General features: G+C 36.0%; 1 protein-coding gene across 7 annotated transcripts in view; it reads right to left on the bottom strand.

Annotated features, from left to right (window-relative positions):
- Nucleotides 1–23,917, bottom strand: part of LAMA2 (laminin subunit alpha 2) — a 361,801-nt gene that overhangs the window by 129,766 nt on the left and 208,118 nt on the right. For all 7 annotated transcript variants that reach the window (XM_061378283.1, XM_061378279.1, XM_061378277.1 and 4 more), the window contains exons 16-19: nt 20,401–20,514; nt 13,942–14,069; nt 8,577–8,663; nt 3,072–3,283 (exon numbers count right to left, since the gene is read on the bottom strand). In XM_061378283.1, the coding sequence (XP_061234267.1) occupies nt 3,072–3,283; nt 8,577–8,663; nt 13,942–14,069; nt 20,401–20,514 (541 nt within the window). The remainder of the gene's footprint in view (nt 1–3,071; nt 3,284–8,576; nt 8,664–13,941; nt 14,070–20,400; nt 20,515–23,917) is intronic.

Below are 23,917 nucleotides of genomic sequence, written 5' to 3' on the forward strand. Positions count from 1 at the left end.
TTTTAAATTGAAAAGCTATTCCCCACCCCACCCCCCCTTTGAGGTATTATGCAAAAGTTCCTTTTTTTTTTTTTTAAGCAAAAGTGACATCATGGATTGCCAGCCTGTTCATGGCATTATTTCTCCAATGTCTGCAAAGATGTCTTGTATTCTGAAAAAGTAACAAAAATATGTTGGACTCTCAGCCTGGCAACACCTTCAGAGGTTTTGATCTCTTTCTGCTTTGCAATATATTTTAAAAATGTTTACATTTAACATTTACATGTTTAATGTCAACATTTTTAAACACTTCTGCTATAATTAATATCACTTCTCTTTTCCTTTTACTCTCATTTTCTAACACTGAATCTATAATGTACCTCTTTCACCCTGTATACAGCCTTCCTTACCATAATATTCATATCAACACTCCAAACTGTACACAGTGATGAGTATCACATATACGTTTTAAGTATTTTTCTAATTAAAATGGTCAGCAGTGGAAGATGATGTGAAACCTCAGACTCAGCAAACCACAGTTCTCAACACAAATTAACAGTATTTCACCAAATATTTTGCCTCAATAAACAAAGTCCATCTTATTTGAACCATTTTGCTTATCAGGCATATGACACCACAAAAATAAAAAAGAAAATTTACACTGATTTCATAAGCAGGTGAGTTTGTCCTATTTATATTATATATTACTGCAAATGGCATACCATGTATTCTTAACTCAGCCACAGATGACTGGGTGCAATACAGTAGTTTGGAAGTCAAGACTTTGCTTGTTTTCCTTTGCTCTGGCAGTATGTACATAGAGTAGAAACACACAATCAGTGCTATTCATCTAATGAACTGTTACTCAATCTGATAAATTGTATTTATCTCACCTAAAGCCTTCCATTTGTTCACATCTACTGGGAAAAATAGCTATTGTCCAAGTCTCTAAATGGCTGCTGTAATAAAACACTGCCTGTCAGAGAAATTTGTCTTATTTCTCTTGACCCTTCATTGTCTCTAAGTCTGTATAAATATTTATAAGTATGTATTTATAATCAGCCTACACACTCTCCTCCTTATGCACAGGCACATAGGCACATTTGAGTATTTGCTTTAATTCATCTCATGTCACTTAGCTCTATTACCATCAGCAAAACCTCTAGGTATTTGCTGCAGCATACTGTGCTATTTCACAACAAAACCAACCTACTAGAGTCAAATCAAATAAGCCCAGGACATTTGCTTGTTGTTCTTAGATTCATGATTTTGTACAGGCACACCAAAAATTCAGAAACGCTATAGTGACATGAAGTTGTACTGTCATTTGAAATAGTTACTGCACATGACAAGAGCACTCTACTGAGATAGAGCAAGAAACATTTCAAGCAATAATTTGAAAGCAAAATTCATGCTTTGCAATACTCCTGGACTTGGCTTGTTAATAAAGAATGAAATTGAAAACAACAAAGTAAAGGCACAGTCCCTCTGATATTGTAGCTGCAGGGCAAACTTCATGGAAGTCTGCAAAGGAAATCATATGCAAAAAAGAAAACCCACATGAAAGGCAGAGAGTAGATGAATACAAGGTAATGGTGAGCACAAGGCTATGAATACATTAGGGGGCTCTCCTTGTCAGTGATACTAACAATAAAAGCAAAGCTTGTAATTCTACATTAAATATGTACTTATTTTAATACTTTTTAATTGTATGTTTTCTGAACTTTCATCATACTACATCTCTTCCTCATGCAGTAGCTGCCACTGCTGTAGAAATGTGAAATCAACAGTCCTATCAATGTCTCAGGCATAGAGACAAGCTACTGGATTTTTTGAAATACACTTCTATTTAAATCACATCACACACTTAACACCCTAACTTGTATGACATCATTCATACCAAACTGTTAATTTGTGCAGGGAATATATGCAATTGTCCAACGTTTATCCAGCATTTTCCAGTACGGAAAGCATTTACACATGTGTATGTCTGCATAGTTATTTATGACTTTATGTATATTGGGTTTATTAGTCTTAGATGAGAAACCTGTCAATGTTCTGCATCTCACAGTCTTAGGCGGCCCAACAGAACTTAGCATTTTCACTGTCAAACTGCAAGCCACTAACATAATTAACCCTGGAAATGGATGTCAGTGGCTCAAACTTTTGTGCATGCAATACAAGTGCTTGCAGTACTGCAGCAGTTTCCTGTGTTCCTGCACATGCAGCAGTAAGACAATGGCCAAGCTCTTTTACTTTAATAATTTTATCCTGATATAACACCTTTGTATTCAGTGGAGTTGTTCTTCCTAACAGCTGCATTCTGAATTATGCCAGGAATGGCTCAGAGAGAGCCACTGACTCCTACAGAAGCAAAAGCTCCTGTTCCTATCAAATCTTCCATGCGTTCTCAATGATTTTTTTGCAAGGGAAGCAGGAGCTGGGCTGATACTTAAACAATATACCACCACTCTGCTGAGAAGTGGTAGCTTGCTGCACTGCTGGGTATCTTCTTTCAGAGTACATTGGAAAAACTGTCAGCAGATTCCTGCTCTCTGCTTTGCAGGGAGCAGGAGAATCTTGCCCTGCAAGAGGCAGCAGCTCCCAGCACTTACTGAGGTTATGTAGGCTGAAGGGAGGTCACAAATGCCGCCAGATTTGGGCCCCTCGGTAACTGAAGTATCACTCCCTCATTTCAGCACCTATCTCACTACTTAATGGGATTTTCCTGGATGGCTTATGGCATTTATAGTGCAGTGTTTATAGTGAATAGTTTTCATTTATTTGTATTTATTTTCGTAGATCTGACATTTACTATAACCTTTTGCATTCATGCAATGCTCTACTTTCCCAGGTTTTTTCCATGTCTGCTTCATTACTGCTTCAAATGATTTTTTAATAGGTTCTTCTTTCTATTTACTTTGAAGCTTCCCTTTCCAGGTGCAGATGCAAGTAAAACACTATTATTATTAGAGGTGTAAGTATACTGTATCATTCTCCTACTCACACAGACAGAGGCACAGTCTTCCTCTCAGGAACATGGTTATAGGATAGATCAATACTGTCAGGAGTAGTAAAAGTTCATTACTTACGTTGACAGTTCTTTTCATCAAGAGCATCGCCAAAATATCCATCAGCACACCTCTCACAATATTGGCCTGTTGTACCTGGCTTACATATCAGGCAAGCACCAGACAAGCTGTCACAGCTGCCAGGAACGGAGAAATCAAGGTTGCCATTACACCGGCATGCCTGGCACGATCCCCCTGGTACTAGTGGTTGTCCAAAATAACCTTCTGCACACCTATGGTAGAAGACATTGCCAGTTAGGACCCTTAAATGATTCTCTTATTAGAAATATTTAAATTTGTTGCCTCACTAATCACTAAAAATAATTTTATCTTCTTTCAAGTATTTCTTACGGGTCTTTTTCTCCCTCCTTCTCCTTTTTAACAACACTGTAGATACAATACCAGCTGAAATCCTGCCAGTTCTGCTAGTAATGAGATTTCAGTGGGAGAAAAACTTGTCACTGGCACTGAAGGCGAGACAAAGCATAGTAAAAAAATCTGTCTGTTGGCACACTAGAGGAGGGGGATTGGATTAGATGACTTCAAAGGTCCCTTCCAAACCAAAGTATTCTATGATTCTATGTTAGATTGGGTCCATATTTCAGTACATCCTGCCTACATGTTCTGTGCTCATTTACCAGCAAGCTTGATGATTTTTTTTTAATCCTCTGCCACATTTAGTTGAGAAAAACAGGCTTAGAAAGTAGAGCAGACATAAATTTGTTCAATTAACAAGATCCTCCTCGACTTGGCCTTCCACTGATCTACTGCATGGTCACAGCTGTTTAATTAATGGCCTGTTAATTTCTGTGTATAGGCAAGTTGCAAAAATATCACTCATTATTACACGTACTATGTTGGTGTGGACCATACCTTTCATATTTTAACAGAGATGTTTAACAATATCACCTTCTTTTCCATCTTGCCCACCAGCAATTTCCTGAGAGTACCATGTAAAACAGGTTAGTGAATCTGACCTGAGTGTATATTTAATGTGAATTTCTACTCATCTCACAGCCTATATTCTATTTATATTCTGGTTTGCTTTCTCTTTCCATTATATTTTCTCGTACTTCACAGAAAGAGCAACTCATAGATAGTGAAGAAAAAGAAGAAAAATTGCCCAGTTTCAGCTAATGAAGTTATTCATGTGCAACTCAGATGAACTCTTATTAGTGTCAAGAAAACAGAAAGCACATAAAACACATTGTATAAATTAATGCTTCATACTATTTAAAAGTTGGTTTGAATGCAGTTCTGATGTACATCAATAACCTCTCTGCTTTGTAATAGTAATGGACGGTATGGTCAAGCAAGGATTTTGCATACCATCCTAATATGCAGAGGTCCATTATACTTTCACACTTGTTCCTTTATGCTCATCAAGTTTATTCTTTTCCTTGCATCCATAATAACTCATGAAACTTCCAACTGGATCCTCAACAAAGCCATCTAAACATTTATTAAGTATTATTCAGTATTCATTAGCAGCGATTCTGAAAATGGACAACTGTGACTAGGGAGGAAATTAGAGTTGAATCTCATTGAACAGTTTTTTGTAGTAAGATATCACACAAAACAGGATTTTTTTTCCATTCTCTAAAAGCACCCACAACGCAGACCATAGATGAATAATATGTATAAATACTCCAGTGGTTTGGGTGCATCTAAGCACTAAAGAACATGAGTAAAATATTCACAATCTAGCCCGCTGTACTTTACTCCTTTAGCATAGCCTTCTCTCACAGCTACCTCTCATAGCAACAATACATCAAAGCTTTGTCATTAGAATAATTCAGGCATTTTACTTTCAGAACCTGTCACAAATGTAGCCTCCTTGTATTCCCCACAAAGAAAGGCACATTTTTTTGTTTTCTTATATAGAATATATATCAGCAACCACAAAAGACTGATTTTAAGCTTACTTTTGTCAAACAAATTAGCTTTTCTTCAGTGATGATATCTCAGTTTCAAAGGTCAGGAATGTCTCTTTAACACATGTGACAATTAATAGTCATGTTTGATCAGAGCCAAAGAATAAGTGGATAATTTATGCAGTTATCTTATTTTACCTAAAAAAGATGATGTCTGAAGTTCACCCACACTTTGCTGAGATCTTTCTTACTTATTACTGTCATAAACCTGTATCTTTTGGTACTACAAATCTATTTGACTTCACTTAATGTGTATTAATTTTCCTTTTTCACTTTCATTTAAGGGTTAGCTCTGTATCTCATAGTATTTGCAGAAACTTAATGAGCAGTTCACAGGAAAACACACTCCGGTGATTTGTGAGAAATGTACTGCTAATCACTTCCTTCTATTAATAGCAGGAGACCTCCATAATTCTTCGCATCTTCATCAGTTTAGACTTTGCTGATTAAAATTAGCAAAGCTCACTACCATTATTTAGCTATGTTCTACTTATACACATAAATAATCCTGAATCCAGATTCAAGTTGATCCTGAAAGTAGGGTTAAACCAGTTAAGCTTAAAAGAAAAATAAAACACTTGTACTAGCTCTCCTGAATGTTTGACCTTTTTCCCATCATCACTGAAATACAGACTTGTACTTCCGGCAATAATGAAAGAATTATATTAGGTAGAAAGAGCAGCAGGTTGAAGCCAAGGGCCCCAGAAGGACCTGTGGCTGGTGGAACTCTGTGCTAGATCTGAAGAATGGGGAGTGGGAGAGGAAGGAAGGACATAACCAAGCTCACCCCTTTCCCCATGCTTAAGTTACACTGACCTCTCATCTCTCCTTCTAGGAGGAAAAGGTTACTGGAACCATAGTCATAAATGAAGCAGTGCTTCTGAAGAAGCAAGTCTCTCACCCAGTTTTTATTTTCTTCCCTAAAACTCTGTTCTCCAACCTATATCAATACTGTGTAGTTGGAAAATGCATATTATCATTCTGTAAATGTGGTGGGCTCAAGATTTTTGGCATTTTCGTACACCCTTTCTACGGAGTTAGGAGAGTGTCTGTCCTACTTCATAACACTCGGGAAAACAAGTAAAGGAAGAACATAATTCTAATTTACTGTGGAAAAGGATTAAATGGGGAAGCTGGGCTTGATATGTGCTATCACCCAGCCCAGTTGTATATCTGCAATTATTTTGATGGTGTTAGCTCGACCCATCAGAACACTGAGGAATTCTGGCAATATTTCCTGAAAACTTCAAGTGAGAGAAGTAGAATTTTTTTTTGACATTTTACAACTCAGATGTGTATGTGTATGTATCTCCCTAGGGACCAGACAATTTTGGAGGCCAAATAAGTACAGTACTGCATATGTTCACTTCATCATTCTTAGTACGTCATGATAATGTGGGACTGTTCAGTTAATGAATCACGTAGCTTGGATACTTGTCACTGCAGTTGCTAAAATGAAAGGGAACTTCAGGTAAACTCTTAGCAGTTATACAGTGACTATTAATAGCAAAAGGCAACATGCTTCCTCCTGTTCATTATTATTGACAGCTGTGGGTATTTCCAAGCAACTTGCTACAATTAAAAGCAAATAGTTCCATGAGCATTGGAATTAATGGCCTAATTTCCAATAGATTTATATCTCATTGTTACAAGGCTAAGGGCTGATTATTTGCTGCTGGATGTTGCTATTCAGCAGGGAGTAACCCTCAGGCAACTGCAGTGCTTTTTCCTTGCCCTGTGAAAGTTTTCTTATGGACAGATCATTTAATAATCTCTCTCGTTCTCTCTCTCTCTCTCGTATTCTCTGCTGTTTAATCAGGTGTGAGTACACACAGTATTCTTCCCCTTAGCTATGAGGTGTCCTGATTTATTAACCTCGAGCCACTTCTTTTTAATAAAAACTTCAGGAACAATTATCTTTGAGACCTCCTACCCTTCTGTCAAATTTGGTTGAAACTGACCTAGAAATTCAAATATCTTTGCAGGCAGACAGACATGCACAAAAAAGATCACACTAGCCTTATTTCCTTAGGAAATCAGGCTAAAATCTAAACCTGACATTTATTCAGATTCTGTCCTACTGCATCTACAGCCTGTGATCCACTCAGAAATAGCACTTGTTGCTAATGGAAGCTGTCAATGACCCAACATTGACAAACTGCCACCAAAGTGCTCTTGATGTGATTTATTCCTGCCATCATTAACGTCACAGCCCACTAGCTGAAAGAAGGTGATGACTTCCAAGACAGACAGGAAAAGACAGGCAGAAATAGCACGCAGCAGGGCAGACTCAGTGATGATGGGTAGAAACAGGTGACAGCCTGCACTCTTGCTTTAGGACAGATATATCACAACAGGGGGTTTAAAAGGAAGTAGCTGTAAATGTAAATTGGAAAGACAGTACTAGAGAGCCATTCACAGCATATGGACAGGTTCTTGCTTTTCTGGTTGGTTCTTCCTTGATTCTTGCTTTTCCTCATCCCAGCCTGAATATTGTAAGTTTTCATTCAGAAGCCTTACTCTGTTTTTAGAGTTTACAATGGAAAACACTGTGAGCAGCTCACAGAAGTGCCAAATGGCAAAAGCCTACTAAGAAACAAAAGTGCCATGTTTTCATGGCCTTTCATGGGGTAAATAATTGTAGCCAGATGTTAGTTATCAGGCTTCCCCAGTCCCTCTCACAAAGGTGTCATTTTCAGGGTTTCTGGTGACTGGGATCACAAAGCTAAAGCCAATGCTGATTCATCACAACATCCAAACAACTAGCAGTGGTACCCGGGCACACTAACTGCTCCTGAAAACTGTTCCATCCATGTGAAATCCCAAGGGACCAAAGGTGGACAGGCACAGTGATGATATCCCCTGTCTGCACTCTCACCTGCTGTGGAAGTGGATTCCTGGGAGCTTAGCACCAACACTCACACTAGCCTTCTGTTTCATTTAATTTTTTCATACAGAATAACAGGATATAAGAAGGGGGAGAACTTTCTCACTACTAACATGTCACTCAGACCTGTCACAGACAAAGACATAATTTTTATTTCTCTTTTGTATAGGTATTAATAACTGTAGGAAATACATATTGAGCTTTTCTATGTATTTGACAAAAATTATCTCTTTTGTCATTAAAACCTATCTTGTTCTACTTGCTAAATAAAGACTGCAATGGGAAACTAGAAGCAACAAAAATGTAAAATATTCTCCTTAAAAATAACTGAAATCAACAAATAACTTCTTGGGAGAACTGTATTTTCACCGTATATGAACTTCTCTAAAAGAGACATCAGTAATGTATTGCATATTTGATTCACCATGCTCTAAACATTCAAATGGCGACAAAGTAATTACAAAAATGTCAAAAGAGTGACAGAAAAGCTAGAGGAATCATTTTTAAAAAAGACTTCTCAGCAAATGCCGCTTGGAAGCTTTGTACTTTACCATAAAGTAATAAAACAAGCACTAGAACTATACAAAAGCAGGGACATAATATCAGAGGAAGATGCACAGGAAGTAATAAAAAGGTAGAACAGTTCCATGTGATCAATAGTTTTGATTCAGATCTCATATGGTTAAAAGCATGGTGCCTGCTTACCTTTCACAGCGTGGTCCCACATACCCAGCTGGGCATTCATCACATACTAATCCACGACTTCGGTCAAAATGGCATGTCGGGCTAAAGCTGTGTTGTTGATATTGGGTAAGAAGAGGCACAAAGAGGAAGCATAAAGAAAAGATGGTTAGCAGCATAGCTCTGCTCCTACTTCAGAGATCATTAATTTGCAAAACAGTGCCCAGGCAAAACGATTCTGGTCTAGGACATGTGGTTTAAGTTTGACTCCAGCAAATTGAATTTGGAATGACTCTGCTATTTCTGTGACACTGAATATAGAGTAACGGATGGCAGCATCCCAATAGCCTGTTATTATGAGACTTGAGCCTGCCACCACGTGCTCTGGATACCATTAAAAAGGCAGGAATGTACAGCTGTTTGTTTGTGCCCCTGAGGGCCTGGCAAAACAAGCTATGCCATAATGCAGCCTCTATATAAATCTTTTCTGAAGGACAACTGATTTGAAAGCTCAGTTAACTTTGTGTATAATCAGCTGTGAAACAAGCCAGTGAACAAGAAAGAGGAGGGGTGAAAAGGGAAATATCTGGTGGTGCTTCCAGGGAGTGCATTTGAGTAAATTGAGTGCCATTGACCCCAAGCAACACGCCAGACAGGCATGCTGAAGTTTAAGAATAGCTTGCAATGTAGAAAGGTTTATCTCTTTGCTATGCTCTACTTATTTCTAGCTGTTGGTGGAGTGTTTTTTAAATGTAAATAGGGATACCATAGGCATTTACAAGCTCCACCCCTCAATGTCTACATTTACCTCTGAACTGTTTAGCACTTTGCTTTCCATATTCTTTCTCCCTTAACACACTTTTGTGAGGAAATCTCCTAACACTCTAAAAGATAACTCACAGAAGAAGAGCCAACCTGTTGTTCTGTCATTCTGTAATGATTTTTAGAGAGAGAGACATATGAGCACCTTTATAGGATCTCATCAAATAGTGGTAATCAATTCTGTTCAGCCAAATAGAAAAATAGAAAAAGGAGAGAAAAAAAAAAAAAAAGAAAAAAAGAATGGGTGCAGGGGCATAGCAGGGTGACTATTCACAACAGGAAAACAAAGTACCTGTCTGAAAAGACGACACTACACTTACCTTTTGTAACCCAGGAAAACAGAAGTTGAGAAGGAATATAACTGCTCTAACAAAGATCAGAAGGAAGATAGATACATTAAAGGTAAAAGTTCAGACAAAAGTAATGACAAATTGACATAATCTGATCACGGATAAACTAAAGCAGGATATAGGATGAAAGTTGCTGGAAAAGAGGAGGACAGAGAAGACAGAAAAACCTTACTAGTATCATGTAACGTGATTACCTGCTGGTGACTGAACTCCACTTCTCAAGACTCATCGTTCTGATGATCTGACATCAGTTACTCTTTATTCTTTTTGTTATAGATTATTTCCATTTAAAAATACCCTGCCTGTCATGGGGCAAGTTATCCCACAGACATGAGATCAGTAAGAAAAACATGGGAAGGTCAGGTCCAGTAAACTTCAACAGGTATTGGGATTTTCCTCTATCCCGTAAGGATTATGTTTGTGTTATTTTGCAATGCCGTTCAATTAAGAATATATTCACAAATGCATGAAAAGCAGTTGAAGAAACAATAATTGTTCGTTATATTTTTAAACGGCAATGAAAGCAATTTTCTACTGAGGCACGGATTATCACTGAATCTAATCATCAGCACCTGACTTACATCAAATAAGATCCTGGTTGTCACTTTCAACCTCACTCTTTCTAAGAGCTTCATGGGAAACTGTGGAGATGTTATCACAGCTCATAATAGCATTGCACAAGATAGACTGTACCACAGTTCAGTCAAGAACTCTGAATTCAACTGCATAAATTTTAAATACAATAATAATATTTAATATTACTAGGAAATATTAATGAATAGCAGAATTTCCATGTTTTAAGGATTATGCTCAGACCTAGCATCCTTTGATTCTTTCTCTGACTTAACAGTCAGTCCACATCTCAACACTAAACATTAATACATTGAGAAATTCCCATCTACATATTATAAAGGTTATATGTCATAGCAGGGTGAGGGGATTTTATCTTCCTGATTATTTAGAATCTCATTGCTCACTAGTGATAAATATCAATGAACAATATGTATTGATCTGCCAAAGCAACCTTCAAAAAAATCTTAGTCCCTCTTGATTCATAATCACTCATTTCAGTTTTTACTGAAGGTAACAATATAACGTCACAACATTAAGACCAGTCAGACATGGGACAAGTATGAAGACACAAGTATGGGTATATACATGATAGGTCTATGTTGAGAGACAGGGCTTCCTGAAGGCTTAGAACTCTGTTATAAAAGCCATCTCTTTGGAATAAATTTGTGATTTTATTTAATTTTCATAGGAAGCAACAAAAATCTAAGACCACCCCTAATTCCCAGTTCACATGTTATGAGTTTACTTGTGAACTTCCCAGGCTGAGTGAGATATATTCTAGCTCCCATTTCCAGTGATAAAACGTCCCTGTCAGGGTCTTCATTATCCATATTAAATTTATTGCTACTTCAGGAGAAAAGCAGTAATTATCCCAGACATCTACATTTGGTAGAAAGTATTATATAGTTGTATGTCTGATAATTTCTATTGGGGAAAAACAATTCAGTGTATTTGAAACTCCTTAAAGACTAAGAATGTTAGAATAGTTTGTAAGAGTTAATGAGAAGAGGTAAGATGAAGAATTGCATTACATATGCCATTTGTAATATGGATATTGATCTAATTTGCATTATATAAGTGAAAATATGGAGATATATGCAAAATGAGGAAAATATAGCCCAGGATCCAGAAAACAAGCTTAGATGACTTAATTTTAGTTTCCTGATTTTTCCAAGCATTCTTTTCTGACATATGGCAAGTCACTTATCACTGCTGTGCTTCAGAAGCAGTTTTATGATTTGCTTCAATGACTGTATATGGAAACTGCTGCCATTAGGAAATAGGAGAGGCAATGAAAAGCAGTTAAATCAGCTTAAGTTAACTACAGAACACCACCATCACCACCACGTTTCTAAAACTGTTAGAACAGTCCTCCATCTTATGTAGCACTGCAAAGAAAAAGACTCAGATGCTGTGAAAACAGTGATGGCAACCATTATAAGCATCATAAAGAAAAGACACTGCTGTAAAAGACAAAACAAATTTAACAGAAATATATCTCAGAGGCTCATTACAAGGACAATATTCTCCATGTACCAGGAACTTAGTATTAAGCTTGATACATACAGATGTCTTCTCACATCATGTTAGGAATTGTATCTTACAGGGATTGAAATCTATAGACAGCTATTAATAATCATTTGTACATAAATCAGTCACTTGTTAGGTTACTCATCAATAACATGACATATACTACATCTGTATTGCATAGCTATATTTTTAAAGAAAACTATATATTAAAAAGAGGACTCTCTTGTTTCATTTCAAAGAAAGGAAAGTAAAGCAGACAGAACTCTAATGAATATGTAATGGAGGTCTCCAGGCATTTTGCCAATAAAAACCTAAATTCAATCTATTTGACTTGTTTGTTACACATCTGCACGAGAAATAAATGTGACAGTGTTTTTCCAGTTTTGTCAGTATAGTGCTCTCAAATAAGAGAAAGTTAATTAATTAACTGTGCAAGGAAGTACTAAGTATGTGACAGCAATGAGGATAAGCAGAGGAAACATGCCTGAACAGCAGATATAATAAACCCATGTATATCTAATAAAAACAACTGAAGAGCTGTGCTAACAGGAAGGCAAGCTCACATTCTACAATCCACTGGAATTTCTGCTGATAAATGCTTAAATGATTCTTGCCCACATCAGTGCAATTTTAAAATGACACTGCCACTATTCACTGTTCAGGCAACAGCATTAGTCTCAACTACTTAAAAGCAGAATCTGGTTCACCTGTGCCTTATTGTTGGCACACTGCCACTCAGATTATGCTCTCTTCTTGCATCTTGCAGAGCTCCCTTTCTGAGCCGGTGGTAGCCATGCATTTTGCCCTGTAAACCTTAAGAAATTCTCTTTATACTCTTAAATAGTAAAGTACATTTCATAGATAAAATCTGACTTCTGTTTCAAGGAAAAATGGGGCAAAATAGAAGATGCAAAGCTAAAGAGAGAGAAAAAAATTACTCCAGTGCCTTTGTCAGCTCCTATAGCCACCTAAGCTTAAAGCTTTAAAGCTGTGAGAAGAACTTGGAATAAGGCAGCCTCTGTGTGTTGATTACAGTCTTTCAGTACAATCCTACAATCCTTCTGAAATGCTTATATGGACTAATGATAATTCTTTTCAGAAGGGAACCACATCCAATTTGTGCTGGAATTTGGGCAAGCATTATTGATCACTGCAAACATATCAGACACATACTGAACAGTTCCTGATCTTCCTGAGCTATTATTGCATGTGTTGCACCACAACACCTCTTCTGTGTAATCTGGTCATGTGCTACTTGCACCAGGGCTCCCTTACTCTAAAACCATGCTGGATGTCACAAACCAAATGAGCTAATTTGAACTGATACTTGTAAATTCCATTATTTTCATATGCACAAGAAAAGATTACAAAACAAGATTCAGAACATTTTTCTTCAACTACATCATGTCAAATGATTTTAATACTGCTATTTTCCAGGTACTAACTGAGACAAAGCAAATGAAAAAAAACCTCAAGCTATTCTGTCTATTAAATTATGGGTAGCAAGTATCACATAAAAGCTTTTATAATGAAGGAAACATTTGTTCTTAGAGTTTTGATTAATTTTTCACCATTCTTTTTATTTAATAAAACAAATTTATAGTGATTTTTCCAAGATATGCTGACAAAATATGTACACTTGCAAGATCTAAGGCTGAATTCAGACTCCAAATAAATCAAATGAATGTTGACCAGAAGAAAAGGAAAATTAAAGCAGAAGAAATCACTATTTTATTTGATCAACATGAACTGATTTTAAATTCAATTATTAAAAAAATCTGACATGTCAAATTTATAAACTTAGTTTTAAAACTAGAAGACTTTCAAGAGGAACAGAAAAACAAACACTAGTTTTTGATTCAAAGAGCAGTCATCCAAAATCTGTGTTGTTCTTTCTAGCCTAGTCTCACCCAGTCTTTTTTCTTGACCTTTGCCTCTCTGGGAAGCTAAGTGTTCTTTGTGATTATATAGAAACCCAGAAGTTTATATTGCAGGGCGTATTATTGAATAAAACAGAAAAAAATAATCTTAAGTGCACATGCAGAAATATAAATTAAAAAGGTATGCAACTTAATAAGTAAAAAAGTGTAATAGACAATAAATATGCATCTTACTTGTTGGAAGGTATATTTAGGGGGCAAGCACACAACAGACAATCTTCAGCTGTCCCTTTAGTAGGATCACCATAGAAGCCAGGAAGACATCTATCACAATATGAACCACCTGTGTTGTGTTTGCAGTCCTAAGCAGAAAAGGAAAAGCACAAATTCATGATTAGAGAACTTACATATGGAAAAATCCTTAAAGGTCATTCACCTATCCATCCTCTCAAGAGGATTGTAAGAGGTCTGCAACATATATTCTAACCTTCTGCTGCTGTTTGAGAAAGTTTTAGAGGTTAGCTTCCACAAAGAATATTTCATCTGCATCAGGTATTTTGTGGGTTTTTGGATAATTGCTCCTTACGTAAAACACAAAGAATACTTAACTGCAGACCTTTATCTTTCCACAATACAACAGCTGCACTATTGCTTTAGTTAGCTTAAAGTAAACCAGCCTTCAGAGCAGCATAAACCAGGTTTAGTATTGCAGTCTTACAAGAGGCCATATTTTGTGACAGTTTTCAGATGTTTCTCCCAGAAATATAGCCCAGAGTATGTAATTTATAGAAAATATATTATTACCTTTCACATCTAAGTGCTTCACTCATTTTACAAAGTATATGGCTAGAAGTATACTAAATATGTTTGTGAACATAGCAAAGCCTGAATTACTTAATGCATGTTTCTAGAATAGCATCCATGCTCTATGTTACGAGTAGAAACAAGTATACTGTATATAGGGCCCTATCCAGTAATTTGTGTTCCTCCAGCTTTCATAATATGAGAGACAGTTTATCTTAGCATATCAAATATCAAACATAAAACCGGCAGCACTAGATCTGCATATTTGTATATAACCTTTGGCTAATCTCAGATTCAATGATCTTTTGGAAGAATGGAAATCGGTCCTCTGAGAATAGTTTTCTCATGGTAACATGTAAGAACCAGGCTTTAAAGACTAATTACCCCTTCTACTCTTCTTTTCCCCTCACTATATAAGATCTAGAAAGTCTAACTAATTTGGCAGGTTCTATGATGGGCTCAGCAAATTAATTTTCTAGCTTAAACTCTTTCCTTATTTTTACCACATTTTGGCACACCACACTATTCTTTTCACTGTTATTTGCCACAAGATACCCAAGTGTAGCTCTTTTAAAGTGTAAAACCAGAAAAAAGCAGGAGAAATTATTTTGGCTCTTAAATGCCAACTTGATGTGTTTGGGTATATATTGAAAACACATATGGCAACTTGAAAAGGCCACAGTGCAAGCCAGGAGGGAGATTTTATTTAGTGGGGTGTGTTCTGACCTGATTTAGACAATGGGCCAGATCAAATCTAGAATCTGTCTCACCCAAGCTGCTGCGTAAGATTTCTGGAGGGTTCTGTGGATTTTTGTTTTATTTTGGTTTGGTTTTTTTTAAGGTGTAGGTATTTCCAAACTTGTATTTTAACTTTAAATATTTTAAGAACACTTAAAAATTGTTTTCCCATTTTAATAAGTCATGCATATGGTACTGATTAATGTTTAACAGACTTACAGACTGAGAGACATAATGTATCCTTACCAAGGATAAAAGAAAAATGCACTATTCTAAGGAACACTGATTTCTTCCTCATGACTTTCCAGGACTGCAATGATTTGTGTAACATTTTTTTGCCTTGTGCTTTGCATATCCAGTACCATACATTTGGGCAGCTGAAGAAGCACCTGAACATGGTCCAGTGTGTGGGGTCCCTGTCCATGGCAGGGGGGTTGGAACTAGATGACCTTAAGGGCCTTTCCAAACCTAACTATTCTATCTTTCTATGAATATCCTTCTCAGTCAAACAGCCCATGTCTCCAGAAATGCCATTTGCTGTTTCAAAGGGTGCATTCCTATTGCTTTTGTATACAATCGACATACCTTTGAAATGAAAGCATTAGTCACAATATAATATTTTCACCTGTTAGGTAGATTGTGAGCTAATACCAACTATTGGGACTAAGTCAAATAAAATTATGGCTTTAGAACCATCAGCTGGTTTAATTCTACTTAATTAGGTCACTTAAGTTCGTTTGGTTGTTACTTCAAGTGCTGTCAGTCAACAAGCATCTACCGGTCATACTGAAAAAGTAGCTGGGAACACAAAGATAAGCTTTGGAAAGATGTAACAAAAATAATTTAAGTGTTTCAAAAGAACGATCATTTGCAATGCAATATTTTTTAAGGCATCATGTCAAATTATTTGTACTTTTTCTGAAAAATAATGGATTCTCCTTCTGTGTGAAATTTAGCTTTAAATAACTACACACATACCTTAATGTTTCTGAAGAATATGAACAGCTTATATATCAAGGATGTTATTAAAGTGAGAGGAGCTAACACACTATTTTAAAACCATGCATCTCTTACAGAGTGGTATTTGCAACTTCTGCTTTTTTTAAAGTAAAAACCCCAAAACCTTCAATTTTGTAGAAAAATAATTCATGTTACAAAGAGCTGACCTTCTCTTTGATGAATTATTTTCTGAAACTCTTAACATCAGTCATTTCCATGTACTGTGTCTAATTCTCCTCAATCCAGATCTCTGTATCAGTTTACTCACCATGAATCGATAAATTTAAAAACAAAAAAGAACCCCAAATGTATCAAAATCTGAGCACGCGTTGCACTGTGTATATGTTAGACTTTAGCTGAGAAATTATGATCTTGTATGGTCCTATACTGTTCTCCCTGAGCCAGGCTGGATTTTGCAGGACAAAGAACAAGGATTATGTAGTACGTACATGTGACATAATTTGCTTGTGCTGTTCAGTGGTGCATTAAACTTTGTACTAATTTACCAAATTTACAGATCACTGTAATTACTGAAGTAGATGAGTTATTTGCCTTTATAAAGACATTATCAGTACTCATGAAAAAATTTTCTTTATATCAATTGGTTGAATCTAATGCTTAAAATTGCCAAATATACAGCAATGTTTTGAGCATTATCTAGTTTGCGCAATGCCTAATTATACTATGATTGTTTCCTAAAAACATGCTTAAGCCTATGAAGTTTTAATTTCATGTTTGTAGAATCAATTATTTTTTGTGTCATAAATCTGGGTATAAAGATGATCACAATCATCTGTCCCTAATATGCTCAGTACATTATACAGGCTTTCTTTTTACTTCCTTCAAAATATATTTTGTTCCAACACAGTGATAGAATGGTTTTGGTAAAATCAATGCCCTGTTCCACAGATCCTTACGCTTTCTGGCCACGAACAATATGCTTTCAAGTTCCAGATACTGGATCTCAAACTATCTTGAATTCACCAATTTTCTGGACCTCTTTTATTTCCAAACACCATAAAACTTCACTTAGACAACCTCTGAGGAAGTAAAAACATGAAATTTATTTTTGACCAGAATTTTGTGTACAACTCTAACCTTATTGCCCAAAGACTTTACTGCTGATGCCCCAGAGTGAGTTTTCCACAATTTTCTACTGAGTCAGCTCTACCCCCCCCCGGGAAGAAACCAAATTAGCATCTTTATACCCCGTATCAAGGAAACCTAAATCCACACTGAAAACAACTCCTGCTTAGCTGTATATGCAATTGAGTGAATATGAATATGTAAAGGAACAGTATGAATAGAAGACTAGTGATTAAAATAAAACTAATCAGGGAGTATGACTGCGTATGAGTCCAGAATATTGACTTTAGCACATTGCTGCCCTTTCTCAGGGTATCTGTCACAGAGAGAAGCAGGGAAGCTACTCATTTAATCCAACTAAAGAAGGCAAAGGATAAGCCTAGATGCCTATTTTAGTACATTCCCCAGCCATCTAGGCCAGACATTGGTTTTACAACTTTGGAAGCATGAATATGTTCTTCTGGCATTTTCAAACTACCATAATGTCAAGATTACATGAACAATTCCCTTTTCTGGTGTTACAAATGCAATGAAGATGTTGCAGAGGCTTCACATGTTTTTTTACCTGTGGTATAACCTATACTGCATTCAACTTAGTATCATTTTTTTTATTGTGTATCTCTGTACTGTGTATCTCTGTACTCTGTATCTGACGAGGGGTGGAGACATTTTGTCGCTTCTGTGATAAACATCTTCTTACAAGGTTTAGATTTCCCCAGCCTCCTAAAGCTACTCTAAAAACTTGTGTGTAACACACAAAAGAGTATTTCTGAATGTTAGAGCCTGCCCTATGTACCAAAGCAGTTATGTATATCACAATGGTAATGAGAATGATGTATCATGCAGCTCTCTATATGGTTGCTGTGGGGATCAAAGGCCTTGCAGGTTAGTGCAAGATATGCAGTAAAATGAGCTTTTTATAGAGGCTTATGTCACAGCAGATGATTTGAGCTTTTATCATGAGTCAAAAACATATTTCAGCTGCTTTTCAAATACATTTCAAAGCTAAGGAAGAGCAAAAAGAAGTATCATATCAGTAAATTAGGTGCCTAAATTGTCTGTTGTATTACTGAAAAAACACCATGAATAATAATAAGGAGGCCAAAAGGCTGTGTAAACCTCAATAGAAAGACTGCCTTTGATGTGAAACATTTCTCTTTTTCAGCATTCAGACTTCTCTCTCTCTTTTACTTCAAAAGACTTATGATCCAAAGTGAATAGCAGCATTTAATAGCCTGCATAGATACTAACTGATCTAACTTCACTTACAGTGTTTTCAAAGCAAGCTGCAAGAAAATCCAGAACTGATTTTAAGCTCCCTGAACCTCTTCTTTATAGCATGCTCTAGTAGAAGCTCAGACAGAGCTCATAAAATACAGAGTGCTTGATAGTGCATATAGATTCAAGTACATTTTCAACTGGTTATTTTCCACTTCCTTGTCAGCGCTGTCACCTTTACACCAGCAGCCTTGAAGCAACAGAAGGGGGAGCTCTACTGCCTCGGTCAATAGTTCACATCAGCTAAAGTGCAAAAACGCTACAATATGCAACTACCTGGCCTTCTCCCATATCCAGGCTGGTGCTACAGACAAAAATGAAGGGAAACTTAAGCTAAAACTGCAAGACAAAGAACCAAGTAACTGCAGACCTCATGTCTGGCCATGCACCCCTAAGCAAAACAGTCAATTGTTCTGATATACCTTAAACAGGGTTCTCCCTTCCCTTTATTTTCTGTAATTGATTTTATCCCACCCTGATGTTATAGACATCATAGTTAGAGGCTATGGTCGTTAATGAAATAAATTTTATCTTTGTTGAGAAACACAAATCCATATTACCCTAGTGATAAACATTTTCACTGCATATAATGGAAAGATTCAAAACATGACTGCCATGTCAAACATATTTTCATCCTAGGCAGTTCTTTAAGCCTTACAGTATAATTAAATTTAGAATCATTTTAAGCTTCTATTCATGAAAAAACAATTTGAAAAAAATCACTGATCCACACATTAAGGATATCTTGTTTTGCACTGCATTGCAATTAAACATTTTCTATGGGCAAAACAGGAAGAAGAGTGATAATTCTAAGTGCCAAATTATATTGAAAAAAGCCTGTGTTTTAATTTTGGATTTTTCCTAGCAGCTTTTTCTTAAGGAAACAAGAGGAAACATTTAGAAACATGCACAATACAGAGTCTACTTGAAAATCTGCAGGGAAATGAGAGAATGATATCCCACTAAATTGGCACTGGCTTAAATTCTATTTCTGCAAGACTAATGAAACGAGACATGTTGTTACAAGCTTCATGCCATGTCAGACAATATAAAACTAAAAATGCCCTTCAGTTAATCAGAGAAGTCTACTTAGCATAATTTACCCATTCCAAAAGGCTACTGAATAGGCTGGAAATAGTGGTGTGCTGGTAGGCCTGCTATAGATAATCACAGATTTAATTGCTGAATTAGTAGGTAACTACATAAAATATCCATAGCTTACCAAAAAAAAAAAACAAAACCAAAAAACCCAACAAACAAAACTAAACAAAACAAAACCCCAAAACAAAAAACCCACCAAACCCAAATCATATGCTTTTATTATTTTTTAAAGTACAGTTTATTGTTTCTTCAAGATTTAGTAGTAATTTAGGTGAAGGAAGCCATTAACAGTATCTTCTTGTCATACTAGAACACAATTTACAGTTACCTGCTACATGCTATAAATTGAATATGCTGCAGGAGACATACGGGAAGGGGAGATAAATCTTGCATGGAAGAATATTGAAATATTTGCTACTTTCTGCATGCCACACCTTATTGATCCTATTTCAAAACATAAATCCTATGCGAATAAAAAATTCTTTTTGTTTAACTGTAGAAGCTACCATGTCTTGGTATGAGGGGATCCTTAACTTCAGCAACAGTTCAACATAATGATCTTGTCTGTTAATAGCTGGCTTGCTTTCTTCTTGAATATTTCATGTCTCAGAGGTCCTTAATTCAATTGCATAGATGTACTGAATTGATATTGGCCATGTTCATTCAGTTTCCTGTAGTGACACTTACCAGGCACTCTCCTGTGATATCATCACACGATTCTGCATGACCAAAGCATGTACATGGCTCACAGACTCCACCAAAAATTGTGCCATTCACACGCCTGTGTTGAGGCCAGCAAGACTGCAAGATAAATTAGAGAAAAAATTAAATTTTCAATTGAACAAAAAATGAATGGGATTTAAAAAATATTTTTTTTTTAGTTTGATACTTGCATGAACAAAAATATACTTGTCAAATTAATAAATACCATAATTTCTCTAGAAAGTTGTTCTTCCTGGTGCTATGGCTTTTCACTGACCTTAGCATTATTGGCAGGTGTGAGATTAGATTAATCCTTAACTTGAACATTTTTCTGAAATGGTAAAATAAAGCAGAGAAATGAAGAACTGAAATATTACAGCATCAAAGCAAGAGCTACAGATTGAAAAATAGCCACAAGGCAAAATGCTGAAGGAGAGAGAAAGAGGGAAGAAAACCCCAAAACAACAAAAAACTTCTCAGAAGTTCAGCTGCAAAGAGCAATTAAAATACCATTTAGTCTTTCTTGTTTTGAGCCTAATGAAAGACTACTCTGAATTAAAGCACAGGCTAAAACCAAAGCCATCCTTTTATTTACAAATTGTGCTTCTTAAATATAAAGTATAGTCATTTCCCTTTAAGAAATTGCTGTGATTTTTAATTTTTTTCAATGTTAGATTCAGATCAATATTAAATGCATGGACAGTTTTTTCTTAGGAAAGGTGACATCGTACAACTGTGATTCATCAGCGAAAATTCATCTATTCCATTTCTTCATAATAAGTTGTCAAGCAGCAGACTTTCTTACTATATATCTCACAAATGGCTTTATAGTTTTTGCAAATCATCTTTCTTCAATGAGAATGCTCATGTGATCCAAGGATTTTGCATAATATAAAAGCTTCATTTGAGTGTTGACCTTCAAAAGCACCTGGCTAATACAAAAAGAAAGTTTTGAAGTGATAGAATACTAAACGTATCGTTTAATAAAGAAAACCCCTTCACATACACTTTCAAAAAAGATATCAAGGCGATTTTCCTTTATAAAAAGGAAGACAATGTCTCTTTTTGTCTTACTCCTGCAAAATGTGAAAGTAATTTGAAGATAAATTTAAATGTTTCTTTAAAAAAAAACATTCCAAAACCTGAAACAATAGCCTTATTTTTTCCTTTTTTTAATTCTTGGTTAGACAGTCCTAACAAACCCTGTAAATACTAAAAATTAAAATTCAGAGTTATAAAATAAAAAAAAAAGAGGTAAAAGAAATCGCCTTTCCCTCTCCTCCTTGTAACATGAGATACAATTGCCTAAGCTTTTTTTCTGTATAAATCTATAAATGTTTTCCCTCTTTTGGTGACTATGAAAAGAATGATCTCATGCACATGATCCTGTACAAATCAAGGCTCCGAAAGTCACTAATTTAGAGTGAGGTGTCCCTGCCCATGGCAGGGGGGTTGGAACTTGATGATCTTAAGGTCCTTTCCAACCCTAACTATTCTATGATTCTGTGATTCTAATTCTAAGGGTTTAGTCATAGACTATCAACTGCAAGGCTTAGAACAAAACTAAAATAAAAGATTATAGATTGGGATATTAACAAAAGAAATGATGTAACATTCAGAGTTGGGAAAGTTCTTGACCATCATAGTGATGTTAGTCAAACGCAACTTCCTCCACAGAGGAAATAAAAGCATGGATATAAAGGGAACAAATCTGGTGGGGAAGAGTAATCAAATATGAGGATGTTGGCAAATAAAGGCCAGAAGATTCACATGAGTAGAACAATCAAACTATCACAAATTTGTCCAACTGGTATTTGAAATATAAAACTTGATCTGCTTTACCTATGCTCATGAAATTCTGTGCTCATTTCTCAGATATACTAACAAAACAGTAATAATTTGATTTGACTAGAATCTTGTAGAAAATGAAGTCCAAATTTGTGTAATGGAACAATCTCACAAGATACAGTATATTTTAAATGGGGTTGGTTGTCTTCTGAAGATTGATTGTGCCAAAACATTCATAGCAGGAAAATAAGTAAATAATGCCTTCTTTTAGTGCTGCAGCATGTGTGCTAGGTACCACAACATCATTAGGCTGGAAACACACACATACATTAACTTAAATGAAGAAGAGAAAAAGAAACTGAAAACCTCCACAAAATCAATAAAAATGAAACTCTGCTAGGTTGAATCCAGAAGAAGCAAAGTGTTGGACAAGGCCAAAAGTATTCAGAAAACACAAATATAACAATATAGTATTCTAAAGAAATCCACATTTTCAATTTATTTTTCTATACTTTCTCAACTGCTAGTTTGTCTGGAAATCTAAAGCTTCACTGTTTGGTGAGGGGTTTTTTGGGTTGTTGGTTTTTGTTTTTTTTCTTGTCCTTGTTACTCAGAACACCAAAATATTTCCCTATTTTTTTCTATCAACTGTAACTGTTCAATGCATATCATGATACAACACTCCTGAGAAACTAATTTAGTGAATAAAGACATGGAAACTAAAACTTTTAATTCTATAATTGTTATTGTAAGATAGGCCAACTTTGTCAAATGGCTCATACATAGCTGTTCAAAATGCTTCAAAATTCAGTGAGGGGAAGCAGGAAAAGTGTGTTCATGAAGAAGTCTATCACATTTTCTTTGCCTTCAGTCTTGGGAGCAAAACCAACATACAGGTAGGGACTACAATATGGTGTCTGCAGTTAGCACTTAGCCGCAGCAGGAATCAAAGAATGTCTGTGACCACTAATGTGCATAGAGACTTCAAATTTGCACCTATCTATAGATGTACTTTCTATTGTGGAATATGATCTTAAGTATATATCAAATTTCAGGGACTATTTTGAATTGGAAAAAGGTTTAGCCTTGAAGGACACAGTGTTGGACTGAGAATTTTGGCAACACCAAGACAGAAATTCTACCCAAGTCCTTCAGCTTTTACAACAAAAATAGATACTGAAACATCTGCTATTAGGGCCTTTCCAACTGCTGTCTAGGATATCACACATAAATGTGAATTGAGAGAAAAAATGGACAAGTAAAATAAAGTGTGAAGCACAATCACTTCATCAAGCTTTTTAATTCAGATCATTGAACACACAGACAATGGTCAGACTTCAACATTTTTTCTCAGTGAAGGTAGGCAGTGTTTTTCTCCAGTTCCTTTTCTGTCTGTACTATTTTGGAAGTGATAGGAATATCCATTAATTCCTTCAGGCCTTCTTTCTACATTAGTTTATCTAGCTCCAGTAACAAGAAACCACATTTGGCATGAAAGTAAACTCTAAAGCCCTAAATATCACGTACAAGCATGGAAAAAATTAAAGAAAAAGAGAGTTGACAAGCAAATGCCTAGAGTGCCTGTGTAAATGGCATACTGTTTGTAGTTTTGTGAAGCAGAGCATCTTGGTGTTTGAAACTATTTCCTTAAAGGCAAAGCTTTTGAAATTTTTTTTGTTGGCTTCTATTTACCTCAAGCTGTGCCCATGTGAGC

The sequence above is a fragment of the Neopsephotus bourkii genome, unplaced genomic scaffold, assembly GCF_033783945.1.
Source record: "Neopsephotus bourkii isolate Nb327-2 ecotype Australia unplaced genomic scaffold, CSIRO-AGI_Nbou_v1 NB_1765, whole genome shotgun sequence".
Taxonomy (NCBI): Eukaryota; Metazoa; Chordata; class Aves; order Psittaciformes; family Psittacidae; genus Neopsephotus; species Neopsephotus bourkii.